General features: G+C 37.0%; 1 protein-coding gene across 6 annotated transcripts in view; it reads left to right on the top strand.

Annotated features, from left to right (window-relative positions):
* Nucleotides 1–22,511: 22,511 nt before the first annotated feature.
* Nucleotides 22,512–22,942, top strand: part of TENM2 (teneurin transmembrane protein 2) — a 459,783-nt gene continuing 459,352 nt past the window's right edge. For all 6 annotated transcript variants that reach the window (XM_065734485.1, XM_065734484.1, XM_065734483.1 and 3 more), the window contains exon 1: nt 22,512–22,784. In XM_065734485.1, the coding sequence (XP_065590557.1) occupies nt 22,559–22,784 (226 nt within the window). In that variant the 5' untranslated portion in view covers nt 22,512–22,558. The remainder of the gene's footprint in view (nt 22,785–22,942) is intronic.

Below are 22,942 nucleotides of genomic sequence, written 5' to 3'. Positions count from 1 at the left end.
ACAACTACCACTGAAACATCATCTGTATGGGTGGGGACTGAAGAAGTGCTGGTGGGATTTGCAGATCTGTGAAGTGCATGCTTCACTTTGTCTCAGACTTTTTAAGGTTTTGTCTCAGGACTGCAGCCTTTTTTTTACTTGGGTTATTATGGCAGAAATAAGAGAGGCCTGCATCTGTATTTTTAGCAAGTGTGTTTTATTGGACTTTGCTTCATAATAAATTGCTTTTGTATTTTATATCAGTCCGGTATCTTAGTAAATGAAGTAGCCAAAGCTAAAATGTCTCAGGATAAATACTTTGAAGAGAGTAAGCGAGGCCACGCCTGGAGCACTAAGTAGTTGTTTCTTCTCTGCATCCTAACGCAGTGCACTTGGGAAACAAAAGATGAGGACCAAAGATAAAGATAAATTTAACGTTAAGGAACACCAAATGTTTTGTTAATAGGTACCATGGTCTAATTATGAGGGCAAGAAGATTATGTGAATCTAAGAATGAGCCTGTATGACTTATTTCTGGGGCAGTTAACTTGAAATTATTGCTGAGAGCTATTGGTTGTAACAAAAGGCATTTCTTGTAGTTTTAGTTGTTTAAATAAATAAAGTTGTTTAGAAAAATGTGCACTGAATTGCTGAAATATGCTGCTGGACATGGACTTCCAAGGGGGTGGCATTAGTCTGAATAAGAGGTCTACATTAGGGAAAAACAGGGAGGTCCTGTTCATAGCTGGTTTATTTTCCCAGAAGTTATTACATGTTTTCCATTGATCTGTGAAAAATTGCAATTGCAATTACAGTCTCTTCTTAACAGTGCTTAGATCTTCATTTGTTACAAGCTGTCATTTTCAAGAAATTTAGTATATTCAGAAATAGTATACCCTAAACTATTTTGTTCTGTTGTTCTGAATCCCACTTATGCGCTTAAGGTAAGGTGGATGGTTCAGAAATGGTGTGTAATTCAGCCATGGAAGTAGAGCTTGCTGATGGTACTGGCCTAACCATTTATTGTTGCAACATTAAAAAAATGTCATTGAGCTTTTTGCTCTGTTTTGAATTGTATTCAACTTTAAGAGAGTTAGTCACATGAGCTGCAGAGGTGCATCAGTAGTTGAACGGTGGTTTTGTGTTTTCTGAATGTTATGTGTCCAATGAGTTTTTACTAAATACATCTGTGTAAGAAGTCATTGCGGTTAAGATGCTGTTTTTACATGAAACAGATGTTGGTTCAACTCAGGGTAGCAGATGAAAACTGGATTCAAATAGAAAAAAATGTTGAGGGAATAAGAAGTCAGAAGTCTATTTTCTTGGACTGCTAATGCACACAAACATGACTCAATCATGTTCTTTTATCTGCCCTTAATTTTACAGAACTAAGTTGGCTGAGGAGTCATGATGCATATTTAATTCATCAAAGCACATTTTTTAGATTTATGCTTTCTACCTACCCATTGTTGTTAAGGTTTTGAAAATAAATTTCTACTTATTCAGGAGTTCTGATATTCCATCATAGTCTTAACGATTTTTGCAGTCTGCTTAAAGGAACAACAGATTACGGAGTTATGTTGGTACATTAGGATTGAGTGTGACCACCTGTAAATAAGAACCAGTGTGTGGATATTCTTATAGTTGATTTAAAAGGTGAAAAAGTATAGCACAGTGCTGCATGCTTATCTGTGGTAACTCTATCAAGATTCTCATCACAAATTAAATCCTGGGGTTTTCTTTGCAGTTGTCTGGCAAAGAGGGAAGGTGATAGAGCTGGCTGGGCAGCAGGTAGACTGCAGGCAGCCAGCCCAGACGATAGCTTTAAGGGTCCCATCCAACTCTCAGAAAGTGTCCTGCTTTGTGTATTATGTGGAGTAGGAAGAAGAAAAACTGCTGGTGCAGCTGTTGGTGCAAAGCTTTGAGTTCTGTTTTTAAAGCAAGAGAGGGCAGCAGCTCTGCGAGAAGCATTTCCTACCATTTCCATCTCTTTGTATCCTCTATAAGTTCCCAGGGACCCATCTTGAGATAGCTCGTCCTAAATGGTCGTTATTCCTGTTGTGCTGCATATGTCTGTGTGTGGCCAAGAGAAGGGGTGGAGAAGGGGAAGCAAGAGTCTGTGCTAAAGCTCTGCTGAAACTGAAGAAAATCTCATAAGGGGAAAAGGTATTTTTTCTTTAACCCTTAGGCTATCTCCTTGATAAACTTCAAAGGTTCACTGTGAGCATCAGAGATGTTAGCACTTCCTAAGTGGCTTGTAAAATGTGAAGATAAGCCTTGAATTAAGATGTTAAGCATTATACAAGTGTTCTTATCAATCCCTCCTGTAACGTCCCAGTATAACTTCCAAAATGGAAGGGTTTTCATTTGTTTCGCATTAAAACATAGACAGAGGGCTGCACTCCTGCAGTACTATCATTTTTTTCCCCAATAATTTATTTAACAATAACGTAAATGTCTTCTGCGGTGTAGAAGAATGAGAGTTGTATTAAAAGCATTTTCTTTCATTTATCTGATAGGCTCAGGCTCCAATAACAAGATGTTGTTGTCAGGGATTTGTTGTAATCATGTTCAAACTGTCATCTCTTAAAATTAATTTGACAAATGAATCCAGGACAGATAACATTTTCAGCCATTTGTATTGCATGCGGTTTTGAGTTTCCATTCTAAGAATAAATATCTAAAAGCCACAGTTCTAGAATGCAGTCATGGAAAAGAAATGTAAATGTCCGATAATTCAAAGGCTGTGTACTTCATTATACTTCTAATGAGTAGCTGAATTACAATGCAAGTTTATAAGCCTTCTGTGAATATTTTTGTTGTCTTGTGCAATGGCTATTTGCTCTCACTTGACCTTGGTGGAATTGTGTGAGATGAGTCTGATTATTAATTACAATCTGAAATACTCCCTGATCGCTTTTGTCAGTTCTACTTCTGGGACAGACTTGTATGTAGTTTTGAAAATACTTTCCCTTTTTTTTTTTTTCTGTGCCATCTTGTGCTGGAGAGTCAGGGAAGGCAGAACTCCGCTCTATCCCTGTTATCATTACCAATTGTTTTCTTCTTCTGTGATAAGCATTGCTATTGCTTGATAACACAATAGAGCTTTCGTCCATCAAAAAGTAAAAAAAAGAGTAATGTGTAGTCTGCTGGAAGGCTTAGTGGAAAAACAGTGTTAGAAACCTGGATTCTCAAAGGGCAGAGATCCAAGCTGCTAAATGTTAAGTTACTAGAAAGAGGCTTTTTTAGCCCGTTACAGAGAAAGAAGACTGTAAAAGTAGTTCTGAAAGGAAAGGAAGTGATATTTTTAGAGACTTAAAATACAAAAGATAAGGCTGGCATTTCATTTCATGGATGTATTTGTTATAGTGCAAAGCTTCATCTTAGGAAGGGATACTCATTTTTGTGAGAGCTTTAGGTCGTGAATGTGCAATAAACCTTTTCTCTGTCATTAATACCAGGTGATGTCAATCACTTCTCATGCAAATAATCACTATAAATAGAGCAATTACTACATAAGCAGTCAATTAAACTGTTGCACTGGGGGGAGGGCTTGCTGTCATTTCCAGAAAGGGTTTAACCTTTTATTAAAAACTAACTAGGTGATTATGAGTCAGTGGGAAAGATCTAAAAAAGCTGCTGGGAGGGAAGAGCAAAGTGTTGCTCCTTTCCCTTCCCACGAGTTAGTAAGTTCAGTGGCAGCCTTAGCTGAGCTCAGTCTCTTTCAGAAGCTATCTTGGACTGCTGGATACAAATGAGGATCCTTTGTCTTCGCTGGGTCACAGAGGCCACAGTTACTATTTCGTTACTGAGGGAAAAGTGTTTTTTTGAGGAAAAAAATGTTCACAGCTGCAGTTAAGTTTCTTAAGCATTGGTGCAGCAGGGTGGCACAACACCAGGCATTATAGCACTGACTCAGCTCTTCAGCAGATGTGGATTGTTTACAGATCTGTTTTCCATTCCTGAGTAACTTTCCTCCTGTGCTTAAAAATAATTCAGGCAGGCATTAAAGTTACTGAGTGATGAATCAGTTGCAAAAATTAGTATTTTATATGTAAAGTCAATATGATGCGCAAAAATAGAACTGTCCTCTCCATGATTTGATATTTCTACAGATTACATTGCTGTTGTGAGTAGGTAGTGTCATGGTAAGTAGTTCTTACTCTCTGTATTGCCATCAGTGGCGCGAGGTGTTTCTTCATGCCATGCCTTTGAGGTTACAAGCAACAGGTGCATTTTAAGCACTCAGGCTCTGTGATGGTATTCTTTACAAATATTTGCATGCCAGTGGACTGCTCTAGAAAACGCTGAAATAAGTAGACTTTTGACTGTTAAAATCTGGTGTTGTGGTCAAAACTGGAAAGAGTGTGGAATGTGTCACAGGTATTAAACGGTAGGGAATGAAGCAATGGCATTGAATGGGTTTATAACTGTCCTCAAGAACTATTGGACAAATTTGCTACTGATACTTGTGGAATGACATCGTGCCCTCTGTTTACCTCTACAACCAAGCCAGGGGATGAAAGGATTGAGAATAGTCCTGTTGAAAAAGATGTGGGGGTAATGGTGAGTAACAAGCAGGATGCAAGCCAGCAGGGTGCCCTTACAGCTCAGAAATCCAGCTTTGTTCTGGGCTGTATCAAACACAACGTGATCAGCAGCAGGAGGGAGGTGATCCTGTCTGTCTGTGTTAATGAGGCCTCACCTGGAGGACTGCATCCAGATGTGGAATCCTCAGTACAGGAAAGACCTAGACCTGTTGGATCTTATCCAGAGAAGGGCCACAAAAACGATGAAAGGGAAGAAACAACTCTCCTATGAGGACAGGGAGAGCTGATAGTGCTCTGTCAGCACCTAAAGGTGAACTACAGGAAAGAAGGGCACAGACTCTTTAGCAGGGTCTCTTGCGACATGACCAGGGGAAATGGCTTCAAGCTCAAGGAGGGTAGATTTAGATTGAATGTAAGGAAAAAGTATTTCACATTCAGGGTGGTAAGGCACTGAAACAGATTACCTAGTGATGTAGCTGATGTCCCATTCCTGGAAACTTCCAAGGCTGGGCTGGATCAGGACCTGGGCAGCCTGATGTAGCTATGGTGTCCCTGTGCATTGCAGGGGAGTTTAACTAGCTGACCTTTAAAAGTCCCTTCCAATTCTTAGGGATTCTGGGATTCTCTACGTTCACCTTTAAGTCTCAGTGCTGTGATTTTGATGGCTGTTAATTGACTCCTGTGCTTCTTTTATTGAGTTGGGACTCCATGCATCTCAGTTAATACTTTTTAATGAATAAAGTAAATGTACGTGCATCATTAGCAGAAATCTGGGGAAGAGAGATCTGATATCTGTTCTTAGGTTATTAGTGATTATGCAGTCCTTCACAGTATGTTTCACAAGAAAAACAAGTACATTTTTTTCTGTTATATTAAGCACACCTCTGTATCCACATTTGGATGTGGTTTTTAATGAAGACACCCTCACTTTGTTAAACATTTACGTATACCGCGTAATATGCAAATAATACTCACTGTTAAATAACCTGAATTTAGCCAGTGCTGTATGTTATTGCATAATAATACTGAAACTTTACCTGAGGGTCATTGGTGCTTTTGAATAGCTGACTTACCTTGTTCTGTTGGCAGCTGATGTGGCTGTGTGAACTGAGCTAGCTTTCCTTCTGGAAATAATTGCTGAACAAAGGGAGACTCATTCCAGAAACTCTGTATAGGAAAATACATACAACCCTTCATCATCCAGTGGTAGCTACAAATAATTATAGCTGCTTTGTGGTGTACATGCTCCTTGTTAAAAGCTGTTGCACTTTTGCTACATGGATCAAATGATTAGAAGTGACCTATTTCATCAAATACATCTTGAGACTAAAACAGGCTTTAAAAGTGCATACCTCAAATGCTAGGTAATTCTGTTTCTGAGATGGAGAGAAAAGCGAGGTCAGAACCTACCCAGGAGTTAGAAATTGTGCAATACGAAAGAACAGGGCTGTAATACTGCAGGGTGGAAGCAGTCTGTCTCCTAATTTTTCACTTATTTTGTATAATGCTGCTGTGCTAGAACACAGTTTTATGGATAAGAAATTTAATTTTGACACCTTTTATGTATAAGGAATATAGTTCTCATGAGATGAAATCAAAGGGAAAAAGAGGTCTATTTGTTGTTTAAATTATTATTCAGAATGTGCTCATTGCTAGTTTTGAAAAATGCCTGAAGTGGGTTGCACACGGTGAAGAATTCTTTGGATTTTAATTACACAGTACTGCCACCTAGCATCGACTCACAGATTCGTGTTTGTAGATTTTCCAAGAGAATCAGTTAAGCTTATTTACATTCATTTCTTTATTGAATATAAAATGTCTTTGGGCGGGGGGGGGGGGACAATGGCATTTCATATGTGGTAAATTTCAAATACTAAAATGAAAAGCCTTTTAATTTAGATAAATGGAAGCAGAAATAGTAAATGATTTTTTGGTTAAATTGATGGAATATATTATAACAAAGATTAATGGTTTCCCAGTTAATCTTGGTAGATGCCATGTTAATAAAGAATATTGCTTTAGCAGCTTTCCAAATAAAATTTTGCACTGTTAATTAGAGAGATCCTTTCAATATCAGGCAGAAAATCAAGTAGTTTGTAGCACATGTACCCTATTTTTGTGTGTTCCTACAAAGATGGCTGTGGGATGGTGACAGCCTAGGTCACAGTAATCAGGATATGACTGAATCCATATATGGCTGTAACTAAATGGTTTTTATCTGGAAATTTATGAGAAGAGTTGGGATATTTCATGCTGGCCTACAAGGAAGTTCTGGCTCAGTCAGTGCAGTTTGAAGTCTTCCACCACATCAGGCTCCAGTGTAGTATGGAGTTAACATCAGTCAAATGAGATAGCTCCTTTACCTTAGTAATCATTCAGTTTTTTGTTCTATTTTATTTCATTTCCTAAATTAAAAACAGAAAAAACAAACAGAAAGACAAATTGAAGAAAACCACCTGCGAAACATTGCACTTAGATTGATGCAATATGTGATGAGTCCTTTATAGGATGTAGTACCAAATGTTAATCAATAGACATGCCAGAGTAGCTTCCAGTAGAACCTTGTAGAGTTTTTAAAATTAATTCTTTTTCAAATTATTGACTTGTTGTGACTTACTGGCGTTGTAACCGTAACAGTTTTTCATCCTAATTAGGAGGTTAGGTTCCACTGCTCAAACTGCAGATAATGGTGTAATGATTGTCATCTTGAAACATAAAAATCAATGGGAGATACTTTTAAATTCCACTAACTGTCACATATTATAGAAATTACTCGTGGTTTTAAAAACACTGCTAAATTGTGTTTCCTTTTATTCTTTATAACATATTCAGACACAGATACTTGAGAGAATGTCTGTTAACATACAGCAAACGTTAAGTGGTGCTCAGATGGTTAGAGCCATGTCTTATCATTTACAAGCATTATAGGAGAGATACAGAATAGTCTCACTTCTTAAGATATTAAAAATTGAATGTCCTACTACAATTTGCATGACAAGATTTTATTGTGGTTAACACTTTGGCCTTTCTCCTGGTCAGTATTTTTTTGTGTGTGTGGTAAAGAAGCTTGTTAAGACAGTTACCACACACGTCAGTACATCTCCTTTGGTAGTAACATCGTGTGAATTAGGGAATTGTAGGTCATTCTATAGATGCATATTGCCATCTTCTCTTTTACTGTTTCACATTGCAATGTCAAGGGGCAAAAATTAGGGGGGTGGGGGGAAAGTTATGTATCATGGAGTCTGTGCTTCTTTTTAATTTTGATATGTGCAGTCCTTTCCATCTCAGTCAGGTGTAAATGTAGAAAAATCCTTAGGCGTAATTGCCTTTCAAGGTCTATAGGAGGCTTTAAAATTCTCCAGAGTCAGAATATAACCTGAAGAGAGTATTTGCTGTCAGTATGAATTAAAAAACCATCAAATTATAACAGAGTTAAAGGATTTTTATTAAAGCTACTCCAAATATTTGCTTTGGGAAATAAATAAATATCCAAATACAATGAATGGAGTAGTAAGCAATGTACATGTTGTTTGATCAGTCTGTTATGAATTAATGTATAGTATCCCATTCTTTTACTGTCTACAGAATTTACTTGCTCATTTTCTTTTGTTCTATAATGAAAAAAAGTGTGCTTTGTATTTTTGTATCTCTATGCATCACCTGTAAGGAGACGTGAAAAGCTAAAGCCTTGGCTTCTAAAGTGTACTTAAGTTAAAGCTTGCATGTAAGGGTTCACTGAATTGTCTCTTGTGTTGGTCATTGCGTCCTTGGATGTGCCTTAAGCAACTAATTGCAAGGTTTGTATTGCACTACAAATGTATACTGTGTGTCCAAGAAAAATTTTGATGTACAGAAGGAATTTTCTTATCAGCACTTCGTAGATTCACTGGCAAAGCCTTCATAATGGTCTTTTAAAAGAACTGTACAATTTCTGAGGGGAAAAACAAAAGATGACAGTAGGGTTGACAAGAGTGTCTGTATTTGGGCTTCTGCACTGACACAGTGTGTCTGCAAGAAAAGGCGAGGTAGGTTCCAAAAGAAACTGGAGAGTACCTTCAGCCCCCTTCAGGGTTTACAAAACAGATGAATTGCTTGAGCTGCCTTACGTCAGTTGAGTAGATCCCAAGCTAAAGGCTCAGCTACAGACCAATTGGTCACATCAGGTCTACGTCCTCTCTTCTGCCTTCTCCCTGCATTTCTCCCATTGCCAGGGCTGCAGAGGGGATGCCAGACAGTCAGAATCACCTCCATGCTGCACGGGCAGGAGGTGCAGGGTGTGGAAGGCTGCCTGTGGGCGAGCAGGGCACGGAAGATGGTTGGCTGGGAGGAGCCTGCTGGTGTTGAGCTGTGCTTCTAAGTGGTGCATTTAAATGCCAGCACAAACACAGTTTGGACGTGATCATGACATTTAGTTTTGTTTTTTCTGAAAAAAGACCTTTGCAAAAAGTGACAGTACTAACCCTGGCTGGGGTAGGAATCTGGAAGGGCACTCAACTGACACAAACCAACATAGCTCCATTATCTCAATGGAGGTGAGGTGAGGAGCTGTGGAGCTGATAATCATTACTTTTATGTGAGGAAGATAAAACTTGCTCTGAAGATCTATGCAGTAGATTATGACATTATTTGAAAAGTGTTTATTAACCTTGTTCTGTTATACTGAAATCCTTTCATTACCTTCTGATATCTGTCATAAGACAAAATAAAATTTTAAGCACTTGAAAAGGAAACAATAATTCTGGCCTTCTCATTAACATTAGTTACAGCGTTAAACAACTAACCGTGCCCATGGATTTGTAAGCTTTTGAAAGTGTGGCTGTGTACATACTTGGATTCAAATCTGCACACTGCTTGCTTTAGCTCATGTGTTAGTAATTCCTTGTATTGCTTGGATAATGAAACAGAGTGTGCTAGAAGAAAGCCTATCAGCATTAATGCCACATTCCAAAATTTAGGTCTTATTAATTCTTTCTAATACAAAACAAGGAGAATTGAGACTCCAATAATGAAAATATATTAACTAGCACAGGCTGGTTTTCTCTACTGATTGCAGTGTCAAATTCAATCCTCAGTGTGAAAACAAAGCAAAGCATAATTGTAGTTTAATGTTTGTTGAATAAGGTAAAAATATTTTCCTTTGTAGACTCCTGAGGAAGAATTAAACATTAGCTCTGTCAAATGCTGAATTATAAGTGAATTCAGTTTAAAGTACATGAACCATACGTTCTTTGAAATTTGCCTGAGAAGATTCATTACAAATGTAATGCCACGCAGAAGGACTCCTTTTCAAGTAGAATAAATCACCTGAATACTTTTTGTAAGAGGCTGCAAATGTTTTAGAAGCATTCTCATGGTGACTGAAACCCTTCCGGGGTACCTTTCAGTGAGTGACTTCCAAATTTAGTGTACCTGTAATAGTACTAAGATTAATTAACGTATATTTATATATATACATACATATGCTTGTATTAATTTAAGGTAGACAGATTTAATTGTGCATGAAAACTTACCCCATTTAGGGGCGAAGTATGATTGAGATTTTATAGGGAAAACAAACAATCAACCCACACTTTCCAGGAGGAAGCATTTTGTGCTTTTAATTTTTAAGGCATTCTCAGCATGCTTAGAAAATCAGTTTTCCTAAATATTACTTGCCAGATATGGAGTTTTACCTATTAGTGCACTTTGGGTCCCTGGCAACGGTTAAAGTACCACTGAGTGGTACTCCATGTACTGGGGTTATGTATTAGTTATTTTTCTTTTATCAGCCCATTTCTCCAAGTAACGTTTATTAATAATGACTGCTTCAAAGAGTTGCATACAAATACACACGGCAAAAACTCGTTAATTTTCAGTAGTTTTGGAAATGCACATGAAGCTTAGCTGAATTTTGGAAGTCTTTGCTGTTGCCCTGTTCTGGATTCATTTATGAGGAGAGCTGTAGGTTGTTTTGAATGCAACTCCAACTTGAATTTGTGAGAAATGAAGGAGTAGGGTTGCAAGTAATAAAGATGAGCTCGTGGAAGAGTCAAAATTAAGAAGCATGTGGAAGGTAAGCAATGAAAATTGATCAAAATCAGTTAGGTGAAATACAAGGAATTTTAATGAATTTCTGGTTATAAATATGGAAAAAAAAATTTTACGTTATTGTCTTAATAATGTTATGAGTGCCCCATACTCTGACTATTTTTGATTGGTTGGTTGGTTTGCTTTTCAAAATCACGGGCTGACTTGGGTTTGATAGTACCTTTAAAGATGATTTGGTCTCAACTTCAATTTTGTACGTAGTTGTCCATTACATCTGGCTCTGCTACTTTCAGTATGACTTGTATTGCTTTTTGTCATACACTGATCTGGATTAAAAATTCTCTGATGCTTTGTATATGTCTCTGTTAAATTTGTTCCATCTTGTATTACAGTACAGCGCTGTAGTGTAAATCAGAGTTGTTTGGTTAAGCCGTGCAGCTTTAACACAGCATCTGTAGTCTAATGTGTGTGTTTTATTAGATGTTGTGGGCGACTTTTATGGTGTTGACATCTTGCTTTTCTATAGTGAGACTGTTACTGGGAATTATATAGAAACATGCTTTTGTCCTTAGGATAAATTGTGTTACTTAGCAAAAATGAGGATGATCTTGGTTCTACATAGATAGGTAGGCTTACTGTTAAACTTACCTGATGTGTGGAATTCTTGGGATGAATGGATGAGTTTCTACATATAAAAAAATAACTTTTAAAAATATTTTTATTCTTTATTTTAAAAACCTTATTAACTGGTTGAATTTCACATTTTCACATTGAATTGCAATATTTAAATCACACCACATGCAGCACTGTTCTGACCATCAGTCTGGTGATGCACTTGTACTGTATCAGAACTAATATTAGTGCAGTCTAAATGGAGACATGGAAGTATGGACCAATTTGTATTTCATTCTTATCACTCAGAACTCAATTTCTAAATAGGACATTTCCTAATTCTGCAGCCTTGATTATTGGAAAAGTCTTTGATACTGAATATAAAAGCATTTCAGATGGCTAAATAACTGATAGAAAGGCAGCTATCTAACTTTTCTCAACTCTGCAAAACAGAGGAGCGAGTTTGTTTAGGCATGAATTTCTGAGAACTAGTATTAGTTCTGAACTAAACTGATCCTACTGGAAGTCAAGATATTCTGCAAGTTTATAGATTTCCTTGAAACTGTCTATGGGAAAGGGGTTCACTAATATTATTTTATACTTAAGGATCACTATTTTTAAATAACGGGTATTCATAAATTTAAAAAAAAGAAAAAGGCAAGAAGTTGTTAAAAGTAGACCTGAAGTTGTTATAAAAATAAAGCCAGGAATAGCTTTTAAGGGAACAGGAGTTCAAGTTCATGCAGACTTCTTTGTAATCCTTTCATGAGATTGAGGAAAGGGACTTGTCTCCAACAATAAAGAAGATTTTTTAAATAATATCATGTGCAAAAAATTGAGCAAAGAAGTTTGTAAATTGTGTATACATATATATATATATATAATGTCTTACAGTGTAACTCTTTTCAGTCAAAATTCTGCAATTTTACAGTCTAGATATGTTGTTAAAACGTGATTTCTGTTGCTTCTTGATTAACTTCTCATGTGCTTGCTCAGTTTGTCATTTTCTTATCTTGCCCCTAAAGAAATGGAACTATAGCAGGAGGTAGATGGTAGATACAAGATAAAAATTATTTCTTCTTATGGTGGCTGAAGTAAAATACATTGATCTTTTTATCATTAATGATGTTTCAGAACTTATTGAGACAAGTTGAGGGAATTGCTTATAGATTCTTAGGGCTTTGCTTGGTTTAATTCCGTATGTTGGAACAAGCATTAATTTTATTTTTCTGGTTTGTACTCTAGCTGCTTGTATAAGCAATAAAGTCTCATCCCTAGAAAACTGGAATTGTCAGAAGTTGGTCAGTAACTTGTGTTTTAGTTGAAATCTTTACAGCAGTTTTATTAGAGGTGTCACTTTTCTGCTCTGCCATTTATGAAGTACTCCAACACGCACCTCCTAATTCTCTTTTTAGAAGAAGGCTCTATTTCTGGGGAGTGCAAAAGGTCTGTTTGTAAAGCTCTGCAGTACCTGGAGTTGTCTTGTCATACTTTACCTAACCAAAGCACACATGGAACTCGTAAATCCACATGGTTGGAAGTTGAAGTCTCAACCACTGTTCACTTAGAATTTGTTTTCATAGAGTTGCATACAAGAAAGACATAACAAAAACTTTATCTTCTTTGCTCTTTGCTTTTTATTTTTTATTTTAATAATTCATAAAATTTCATGCAGTTAGAAATTATTGAGGGACTTCGAATGACTGAGAAAATCAGTAACGGCATATGGATCATTTCACCTGTGGGTCACTGTCTGGCTCAATATTGACCTATATTTTACAATCTGATGGCTCTTAATGTGTATGAAAATCTTTGTTAGAGACTTCTCCAGTTCTGTTTCCTAGTAAATTAGGTTAAAATTGTTGATAATTTATTGATTTCAGTTCAGGATAATATAGCATTTTTAGTGTTTTTTTCCAGTTTCCTTCCTGCACTGAGAGAGACTGAGATAAGAGACTGCTTTTTCCCCTGCCTGTAAGGCTGAACAGCCTACTGAAGCTAATAGAGGCTTTAAATAGCAGGGTTGGTCTGTACTTCACTCTTCTTGCCTCAGTAAACCTTATGCGTTAAAAAAAAAATGGGATTGCATTGTCTTTGTGAGGAGGAGAAATGTTTTAAAGCACAGAGCATTGGTAAAATGGCTTGTGAAGGATTTCGTAGGATGTCAGGGGGATTGTTTCTTGTGTGACTACCGTGAAGCCAGAAGTGTGTATCTGGTGCTTGTGTTTCATAAATGTACAGAGAGCTTTACAGTGCAGTTACCATCAGGTGATGTTACCATGATGTGATACTCTCCAAAGGTCAGTTCCTGTTTGGTTGGCTTTTCTCAAGAATAAAAATTATGGTGCATCAAACCTGGAAAACATAACAGTAGAAAATTGGAACTGGCCTCAGAGGAAGACTTCCTGTGACAGCAGCTGAAAAGCAGTGGAAACAGCAGGGGAAAAAATGCTGGATCAGTTTACATGACATGGGGATGTGTCTGTGACTGGTAGAGAACTGGACTAGGGTGTGGGATGATAGTTTCTTTTCAGGCATTGCTTTCTTTAGATTTATAGTAGGGTCATTATAGCATAATGTACTGTTGTTTTCTTTTGATTTTATTCTCAAATTTTTTTTAATGAACCATTTCAAAGTCAGCACTGCTAAAGAACATTTGGAAACTTGTGAGCTTGCAGTAAGAGCTCGTGATTGTTACTTCGGTTAAACTGAGCTTCAGTCTATACATTTTCTTTACTCTAGAAGTGTTTCAGGGATTTTCTGTTCCCCCAGATGGTCTGTGTCGAGGAACTGAATAAGCAACTAAGCCTATGATTTTTATAAAAGCTGTTCTCTTTTGTTATGGTGATGTGCAAGCAAATACTACATTGCAGTTAGGGGTGGAACACCTTTCAGACTTCAATTCTGGCCCTGTCAGCTGCTTGCTCTCTGAACGCTGGGAATTTTACTTCAGAGGTTTTGAGCTGCTCTTGATCACTTTGTAGTACAGTCATATTCATTTTATCTATTTCTGTGAGAGTTTAATCAATTTTTACAAATTATTTCAGTTGTTTTGTTTTTTAAGATGGTACAACACTTGAGTTGTCTTCTGAGCAACTTACCTTGCCTTTTGACTTCACTATGCAGAGCTTCATTGCTGCCTGAGGCCCAGAATTCAAAATGTTTCTGCAACTGTTTTTATGAACGCTGTTCAGTGTCACCTTTGTCATATGCCTTAAAAGGATATTCCATTGTGTTTCATTCATTTCTCTTTTCCTGTTTAACTGTTTTTTAACTTTATCTCAAACCTTTAAGACAAAAGAACCCTATAGGACGTTAGGTCATTTCTGATAAAAATCTGTGTTTGAGGAAGCAAGGAACTTCCAAGTAATTAGGTTAATAGTCTACACACACAAAGGAGTCTTGTCATTTCCTTAATGAAGAATAAAATAAAGTATTTATAAGGATTGTGTTTACTTTATTATCCTGATTTTACATAGCCTTAAGAGTGGTCTATAATAAAAACTTACTTAAACGTAGTTTTCCTAGGTTGACACTGCTAGCAGAGAGAAAGCATATTGTACCATCTTGTTAATAAGCATATGAGAATTATTAGTATCAGACTGAGGTAGGAGGGGTTTCATCAAGGCTTTAAAGAAGGAAGGGAAGTGGTTCTTGGACAGAGCGAGGAAGAATAATGTAAATCAACAACAGGCGTAGTTCTCAACTGAAATGATCACTAATGCTCGTCAACTTGTAATGAGCATTAACACTTGTTAATCTCTGCATGATTACTACATTTGATGAGTTCTGAGAGTAGTCTTGTATGAGTCTGCAAATTGCTGATAAATCTCTTCAGCAACATCATTTCATAAAGTAGCATCTTCTGTTGAGGTGTACGCAGGAGCCTTGTGCAATCTCAGGTTCAGGATAAGTTCCCCCTGAGCAGCATAGTCATCTATTAGAAAGAAACAAGAAATGAAAGGAGCGTGGCTAAGAGTGGTGCAGCTTCTGCTCTCGCCAGCAGGAGTGAATGTACCTATCAGGTGTAGAGCTATGGAGTGTTTGAACGTAAGTGGATAAGAGTTGAGAGAGAATGGTCTTAAAATTCTTGGCACTGGACTTGCTTGAGTCAAGGAAAGTAGAAGTCCTTTGATGTCAGTTACACTTCTCTAGCATTATAGCACATTGATATGTTTAAAATCAAAACCCTGGAGTCTGATACAGAGGCCTAGTGCCCATGAGTTTCTCAGATAGCTTGTGGATTAACCTGAATGTAAAGGAGAGCACTCGTGGAAATGAACAGCATTCGGATCCTGAAACATTAGAGCTAAATAAAGCTAATGAGAAAATGGAAAGAAAAAAGCCAAAAAGAGGACAAGACACAGGAAAAAGGGAGTAAAAATTAAATGAAGAAATGAGTAAACGCTGGTGAAAGCCAAAGAGAGCGGTAATGGCTGGAGGAGCACAACTTGCATAAACCAGCTTGACGTCTTAGCTCTGTTGCTAGTAAGGTTAATAATCCCATTAACTTAATTAAAGGCAGCATTCAACCCTAGGATTAGAAAGAAAAAAGACCACCAATAGGCAATTAAATGAAGGAAGTTGTCATTCACTGCATGGGCATTTACATTTATCTCACTTCTGTAAATGTTGATCAGTTTGATCAAAGACTTAATCAAAAATTATTTAGACAATTATTTCCTGACTCAAAAGTATTCTCTAGTGATAGGAAACTGTTATACAGAATCGTTAAAGCATGCTTAACTGCATTGTGTTAATTATGCAGTGATAAATTATTCTACCTTTCTTCATTAGCAACATTTTATCAGTAGATAATAGTATTGTTTGTTCTTTCTAGGCAGTAGAAGAGTAATAACATTGTTTAGGCAATTACTTTAAGCAAACTTGGTCTTTTGAAGTGGCCAGTTCACGTTAGATCTGTTGCATCCATTTTATGAATTTTTTCAGCTATACTAATTTTAAGTAATTACACTAATTACTAAATTATACTAATTACTAAATACTTATTGTATTGTGTTGTTGTGGATTGATTCTTTTTTGATTTAGCTGCGTACACCTGTGACAGCATGTAGAACACAAACATACTACAGGCAGAACACAGAAGACTGGAAATCAGTGCTTCTAGTGTGCAGCGATCTCACTGCACGGCCTCAGATGGGGCACTTCGCCTCTTGATGCTTAACTTTTCCTGTAGAATAAGGGTAATACAGATTTAGCACTCATGTTGTTTCAAAGGGTAATTCATGCCTGAAAGTAGTTTTAGGAATGGAAATACACTATTATTGGTGGAGATGCCTATTTTTGTATTTGGGCAGTGTTTGCCGTGGGGGGGACGGACAGTTCTTGCTGTTTTGAATGTTGGTGTAACTTTTTCAAAGATGAGAAGGAGGCCATTTCCCACATCTAAGAAATTCCTGGACCTCCCACAGAATTTTCTCCTGACACGTGCATTTCTTCATTTCTTTTTACTGGTCTATGTCTGTGTATCTTGGAAGAAAAGTAGATGTCATTTCAGTCTCATTGGTTTCGCTAGTGATGTTCTGGATGAGTTTAAAAAAAAAAAACTGTTTTAAACATTTTGCTGTTTGTAATTCTGTTCTGCTTTCTTTGCTTGTGATGTCTGTTTTTACAAACCTTTGAGTCTGTGCAACACAATCTGCTTCTAATGGCTGGTGTTCCCATCCAAGCTGGGAATCAGTGTGGGAGCTGCTGCACTTCTGATGATGAGCTGCAAATACGTAGGATGCAAATAATATTTTGGCAAGTCTAAAAGTCTTAGTTCAATAAATATCCTATAGTGAGCCAATGGAAGTAATAGATTAGTTTTGTGTAATGGATAATTGGGGGATGCTATTTTCCTTTCTCCTCTGGATCCTATTCACTGTGTTTGTGAAATTTGCCATCTCTCAGGTTATCAGAGAGCATAAAACAACCCACTATCCACCTTCACTGCCAAAAACTCTGTGGAAAATGAAGTGTAAATACACAGCAGTCAGTGCATAGTGTGAAGCTAAGGCTGGTAGAATGCTCAGTCTTGTTGCTTCTGGGCTTTCCATCGCTCACTGATGCCTTGCTATTTTCTTAATGGGATGTTACTTTCACAGTAGATTACAACAGTTCTTAGATTTTTAAGAAGCTCCAGTACTGATCTCTTGGATGACAACAGACCTAAAAATAATTATGACTAGGCAGACAGAAAAACACAGTGTATGTAATAGTTGCAGTGTTTGATTTTGTTGTAGTTATGATTTTGACTGCCCTTAATCTGGAAATACTTGCTTTAGCTTTTATTTATTGAAAATCAAAAACAGAGAAAAACTGACTTGTGGGGATTTTTCTTCCCTGCAATAAAGAACAACACAGAATGCCTATGAGCACTACATGTCTTTTGTAAGGTAAACTAAAAATCATTCGTCAAAACAATTGTGAAGTAGCTATTTCAAATGTTGCAATAAATGCATTTAATTTTTGACACGATATTTAAGAAAAGGAAAATCTGGAAAAATAAAATATAATATGAGAAGTCATAGGAAAGATATCAATAGAAAATGAGTTTACGTTTTTGTACAAAACTGTGGTTTTTTGGACCAAAATCAAAACCAGCCCAATCGTCATCAATGCTCTGTTGTGCAACAAAGTATTATTATAGTATTATAGATATTTTATTTAAAATTGCATTTTATTTATTATCTTTTTTTTTAAAAAGCTGATGCAGAAGCGATTTCCTTTTCAATAATATTATATGAATGGAAAATACAGTAGCTAAGTAACCATTTTATTTGCTAAGAACTTGTGCTGTGCCAAAGCTGAATTATCAAACATTCTCATTTCAAAAATACTCTGTGCATAAATAGTGATCAACGTTTGAATCTCTAAACCACAATCTTATTTCCAATTGTTGATGCTGAAAAGTGCAGGCATTTAAGACCTGTTTTGTAGGTTGGTTATTTTTAATGAACAGATAGGTACATGGTGTACTGTGTATTTTGTGTGTTTTTGTAATACTTTCTAATACTGTATTCACTATTGTGATGTTTTGATTTAGTTTTGGTGGGAGCAGAAAGTAAATGTGAGGCACTTTGTTTTCTCTTGAACTTTGAAGTGGTTATTACATTTTGCTTTCTGTCTATTGTGAGCAACAGTTCTAATGGCTGCATATAATGTAATAGTACAAGGGATCATTAGCAAATTCATGAAACAAGCATGTAAATAAGTTCATTTAAGAATCAACTGCAAATGTAAAGAGAGATTTAGTGTGGGCTTCAGTAAGCCATTAAAATTGGTGTCCTCCCTCCGTACCTCCTGTTGATTTCACTTTTTTAACACAAAAAGTGGTCACATTTTTTTTAAACTCCTGAAGAGAAACACTTTTTTGCTTATTTTTTTTCTTTTTTCTTCTCTCTTTTTTTTTTTCTCTCTTTCCCTGCAGGAGTTTGTGTTTTTAATGTTCTTGAACTACCCTGTAGTTATGCTTTTACTACCACTTGTGCTGTAGTGTCAGGTAAATAGCTACTGTACATGAATAGAGGAAATCTTAGGCTGGTCTAATAGGAAGTCCAAAGATTATTAGCCACATATAACTTTCTGCATGTCCATTACCTGTATGTACATAGGCAGCAAGTACAACACATGCCATTTATTGTCTTGTATTTACTATCTATGGGATAGCTGGATTAGCAGATACACTACACAGCTGAAACTGGCACTCAAGACCAGGTTGGCTGTAGCACTGAGCATCCTGATTTAGTGCATGGCAACGCTAGCCATGGCAGGACAGTGAACTCAATGATCTTTAAGGCCCCTTCCAATCCAAGCCATTCTTTGAAAGTTCAACAAGTGTTTTTCTATCCATACGTACTGAGTTTCAGAAGTTATAGAAAAAGTGTAGGTGAGAAAACCAATTGATGTCATCTGTTACTAGTTGTGCCATTCTGTTCTTGCAGAAGTAGGTTAAAAAACTAAACATGAGTACTGTTCAGGTCAATATCAAAATAAAGAATTCATGAAATCCCCTTCAGACAGGCAAGTCAAAGAGTATCAAGCATTTGTAACTCAAATTCAATTTCTCACTTTTCGTTGCTTAACCAAAACTGTGTCATTTTACCTTTTCAGGAATTCATGGTATAAAGATTTTTCTGTCTAACAGAAAAAGGTATTTAGCATTAAAATGAAACAATATTTCTTCAATTTAAAATAAGTGTAAGAAAAATGTGAAAAGATTTTTAGAAGTGCTTTACAACTTAATTTCTTCACATTTTGAGCCACTTACTTGATGATTTCTGAACTTCAAGAGCTCTTTGTTGATGATACTGTGGAGCTGTCTTTTTCCTGTCCGTTTTGTTCAGAGAAATCCCTGAAGAAGAAATGAGTATGAGCAGAATCTGTAAAAAAAAAAAAAAAAAAAAATTGCATTTAGGGAGATGTATTCAGTGTCGGATGTTTGGGTTTTGTCCTCATGCAATAGGAAAAGCAGAAGAAAAAAAAAAGTACTGTGATAAATATAAATATGTAATTGAATTATATGTAATAATAATAATTGTTTAATTATTGTCAAATTTTTCTGCATCTCTTATAATTTAGGAAAGTGCAAGGAATTTTAAGTAGTGTGTTAGAATCAAGATGTTCACATTTTTATGATACATATTTCTGGTAACAGTATTTTCATTAAGAAATGTCAGAGGAAAGCTGTAGAAATATTTGTCCCATTTTTGTATTTATTTTCTTGTGTTAAGCTCTTGGACTTGTTGTGGCAACCACGACGCAGAAGTTGCATGTCGTGTCCTGCATGAAGCTGCCTGAAGAGTGTTTCACAACCTTATCAACAGTACAGCATTACCTTATCGTTTCCTGTTCTTTTTCCACTTGTAGAGTATTTCCCCAAAAGTCTATGGAGAGAATTCATTGAGGAAACAATTGTGGTTAATTTTGTCTGCGTGAGAAGATTTTTAATAAGCTTATATCATGGAAATACTTAGCATCAAGGTTCTAGTAAATCTTTCTTTTAACTACAGCAGCAGCTAAATAAATGTTCTTTCATAAACAGTATAAATCAGGCCAGGCAGTTTTAAAGTTTAGCAATCATAAAATGGTATTTGTTTTTCTGAACCAATAATTAGAACAATACCTTCCCATAGAATTGGCATTTGTGAAGTACAGAACAGCAGTGTGAAGTCAGCCAGAAAGCAATTGCCAGTTTGTGCTCAATTCTGTACTGTAGTCATCTGTTCCTGTGTTTTATAACTGTGACGTATCTGAGTTTGATGAGAGAGCTTTGAACTGGGATCAGAGAGCCAAGCATTGCCAATGTGAACAATTGTGCATCTCCTCAAACTTGAAGCAAGGGTTTGTGCCACCAGTGTAAGCAAGGGTATTTCCAGTTTAATAAACACCACAGAGCCAAAGCATTCAGCAAGAATACAAGTTTGTAGAAGTCCCTTTCACCACTAAGCGCTCAGGGAGGTGAGAAATGGGAGGAGTATTTTGAGTCTTTTGTTTCTCTTTAAAGTTTTAACCTTAATCTAGTATGCTAAAGCTAGCCCTACAAGTCTAAGTGGTGCATGGTTTTTGATTTTGTTTTGACGTTTCTGGGTCTTTTTTTTTTCCTCTATGAAATACACCATGGTAGTTAAAAGAAAAAAAAAAGGAAAAAGTAAGCATGTTTACAGCTATTGCTCAGGCTGCAGAATTCTGGTGGGTGGCATAAAGCAGCTGTTTCTCCTGGTTACCTAACTCCTTTAAAATACAGGAGATACAATGCCTCCCCCCCCCCTCCCCAGGTTTAAATGTCAGAGTCTAAATGAAGCCAAGAAACCTTTTCTCAAGTTCACCAGCTCCTCTGGCCAAGTGCATTTATCCTCTCACAGGGACATAATCTATTCCAGCCAAAAAGCAATGATTTAGCCAGTACTTATGCCAGTGTTATGACCTCCTTAAATACGCTGTGTGAACAACTGCAACGATGAAAGACATGACTGCCTTATGTTTTTTTTATTATTTTTTCTGCTGGAGTTGGTAACCTTTGTGTCGGAGGGAATCGTGGCCCTGAATTGCTCTGGCAGCTGAAACAGAGGCCCTGGCCTGGGCTGCAGCCTGCTCCGTGTGGGTGGGCTTGGGCTGGTACCCATGCCGAGGTGACAATGGGAACAGAAATGTCTTCAGCTGTCCCAGCTACATGTGCCAAAGCTAATTCTTCATCTCCATAACCACATGTTGGAGAGCATGCATTTTGTTCCTTTTTTGTTGTTAGTTAGCACTTGTGTGAGCAAAGATTTCATTTCCAGCAAAAGGTTTTGTCTTGAGGTTTTCCAAGAACTAGTACAGACCTGAGCATAGCATGGCACAAGAGAAAGATGTTGATACAAATACCAGCTCAAAATAATTAGTACCCCAGTGGGTAGGGTGCTCAGGCTTAGTGTATTTCTTGCTTCCTACAGCATCTTTCATTTGCAGTCTGTGCATGCTAACTGTGCATATATTAAAGCATCTATGCCCCAGTAAGGATGTCCTAATTAAGTAGACTACAAGAGTCTCTCTTTCTGGTCCATTGAGCAAGAAGATATTTGTAGAATTTTGAAGAACTCCAACTGCTGAGATACGTAACTGGTCATCCTGAGGGACAGTGAAGATGATCACATTCTGTGGGTCATGAGAACAGCCACTTCCCACAGTGCATTCAGAGAGTTGTAGCGATGCCAAAATGTCGAGGCTGGGAAGGGTCTCTGGAGATACCCTATCCAACCTGTTTTTCACAACAGGGCCTTAGTTCACTTTAACCAAGGGCAATAAAACCACTTTCTGCTTGTGAATGCATTGTTAAAGGATAATGTATGCAATCGTTACGTGTTAAAACTGAATGGGAATACTCTTCAATTTGCAACTTTCCTGCACGCTTAATTGCAAGTAGTCCTGCAGGAAGAAAGGAAATATTTAAATGGTCGGAGTCTGCTTATCTTTTTATTGTTGCATAGTAGGAGCAAATACTATGTTGTCAGTTCCATATTGTTATCACTGCTCGTTCAGAAATCAAAAAGGCAACCAGTTCTGATTTATCATTGTGTTTTAGGCTCTTTGGTAAGATGATCATTTAGATAAAATGCAATTCTGATACTGAATTTAATTTTGTATTATTTTTTCCTTCCCATTGTATCCAGGTCAATTATTTCAATTTCTACATTTATATGGTGTGGATATTTTCTCCCAAGCTGCACTGTTGTATTTTTTATTTTATTTTATTATTTGAAAATGATGTGTCGAGGAAAGCAGAATACAACAAAATGTCCAAGCAGTATTACTCACCTTTATCTCTTCTTTTTTTTTTAGGTGGTAGTGGCTGACCCCAACCACAAGAGTGGCTTTTCTGAAAACATTGGACCTGACGCAGAATAATGGATATAAAAGATCGAAGACACCGCTCTTTGACCAGGGGCCGGTGTGGGAAGGAATGTCGCTACACTAGTTCTTCTCTGGACAGTGAAGACTGCAGAGTACCAACTCAGAAGTCCTACAGCTCAAGTGAGACTCTGAAAGCGTATGATCATGACACCAGGATGCACTATGGAAATCGAGTTTCCGACCTGGTTCACAGGGAGTCAGATGAGTTTCCAAGGCAAGGTATGTCTAAACGCAGAACCGTTCTGTTCTTCAGTAATCTGTGCTAGGTGATGTCAGCTATCTGTTGCAGTGTGCTAGCTCGGTGTAGGGAGTTCTAGTGAAACAAAAAATGGATGTGTTTCAATTTAAATTTCAGAATGGGAATGCTGTTTTGCCTG

This window comes from Cyrtonyx montezumae, unplaced genomic scaffold (genome assembly GCF_038088225.1).
Source record: "Cyrtonyx montezumae isolate F1298 unplaced genomic scaffold, pur_monq_1.0 scaffold_18, whole genome shotgun sequence".
Lineage (NCBI taxonomy): Eukaryota > Metazoa > Chordata > Aves > Galliformes > Odontophoridae > Cyrtonyx > Cyrtonyx montezumae.
The sequence above is the reverse complement of the archived record's forward strand: the minus strand, read 5'-3'. Positions and strand labels throughout refer to the sequence as shown.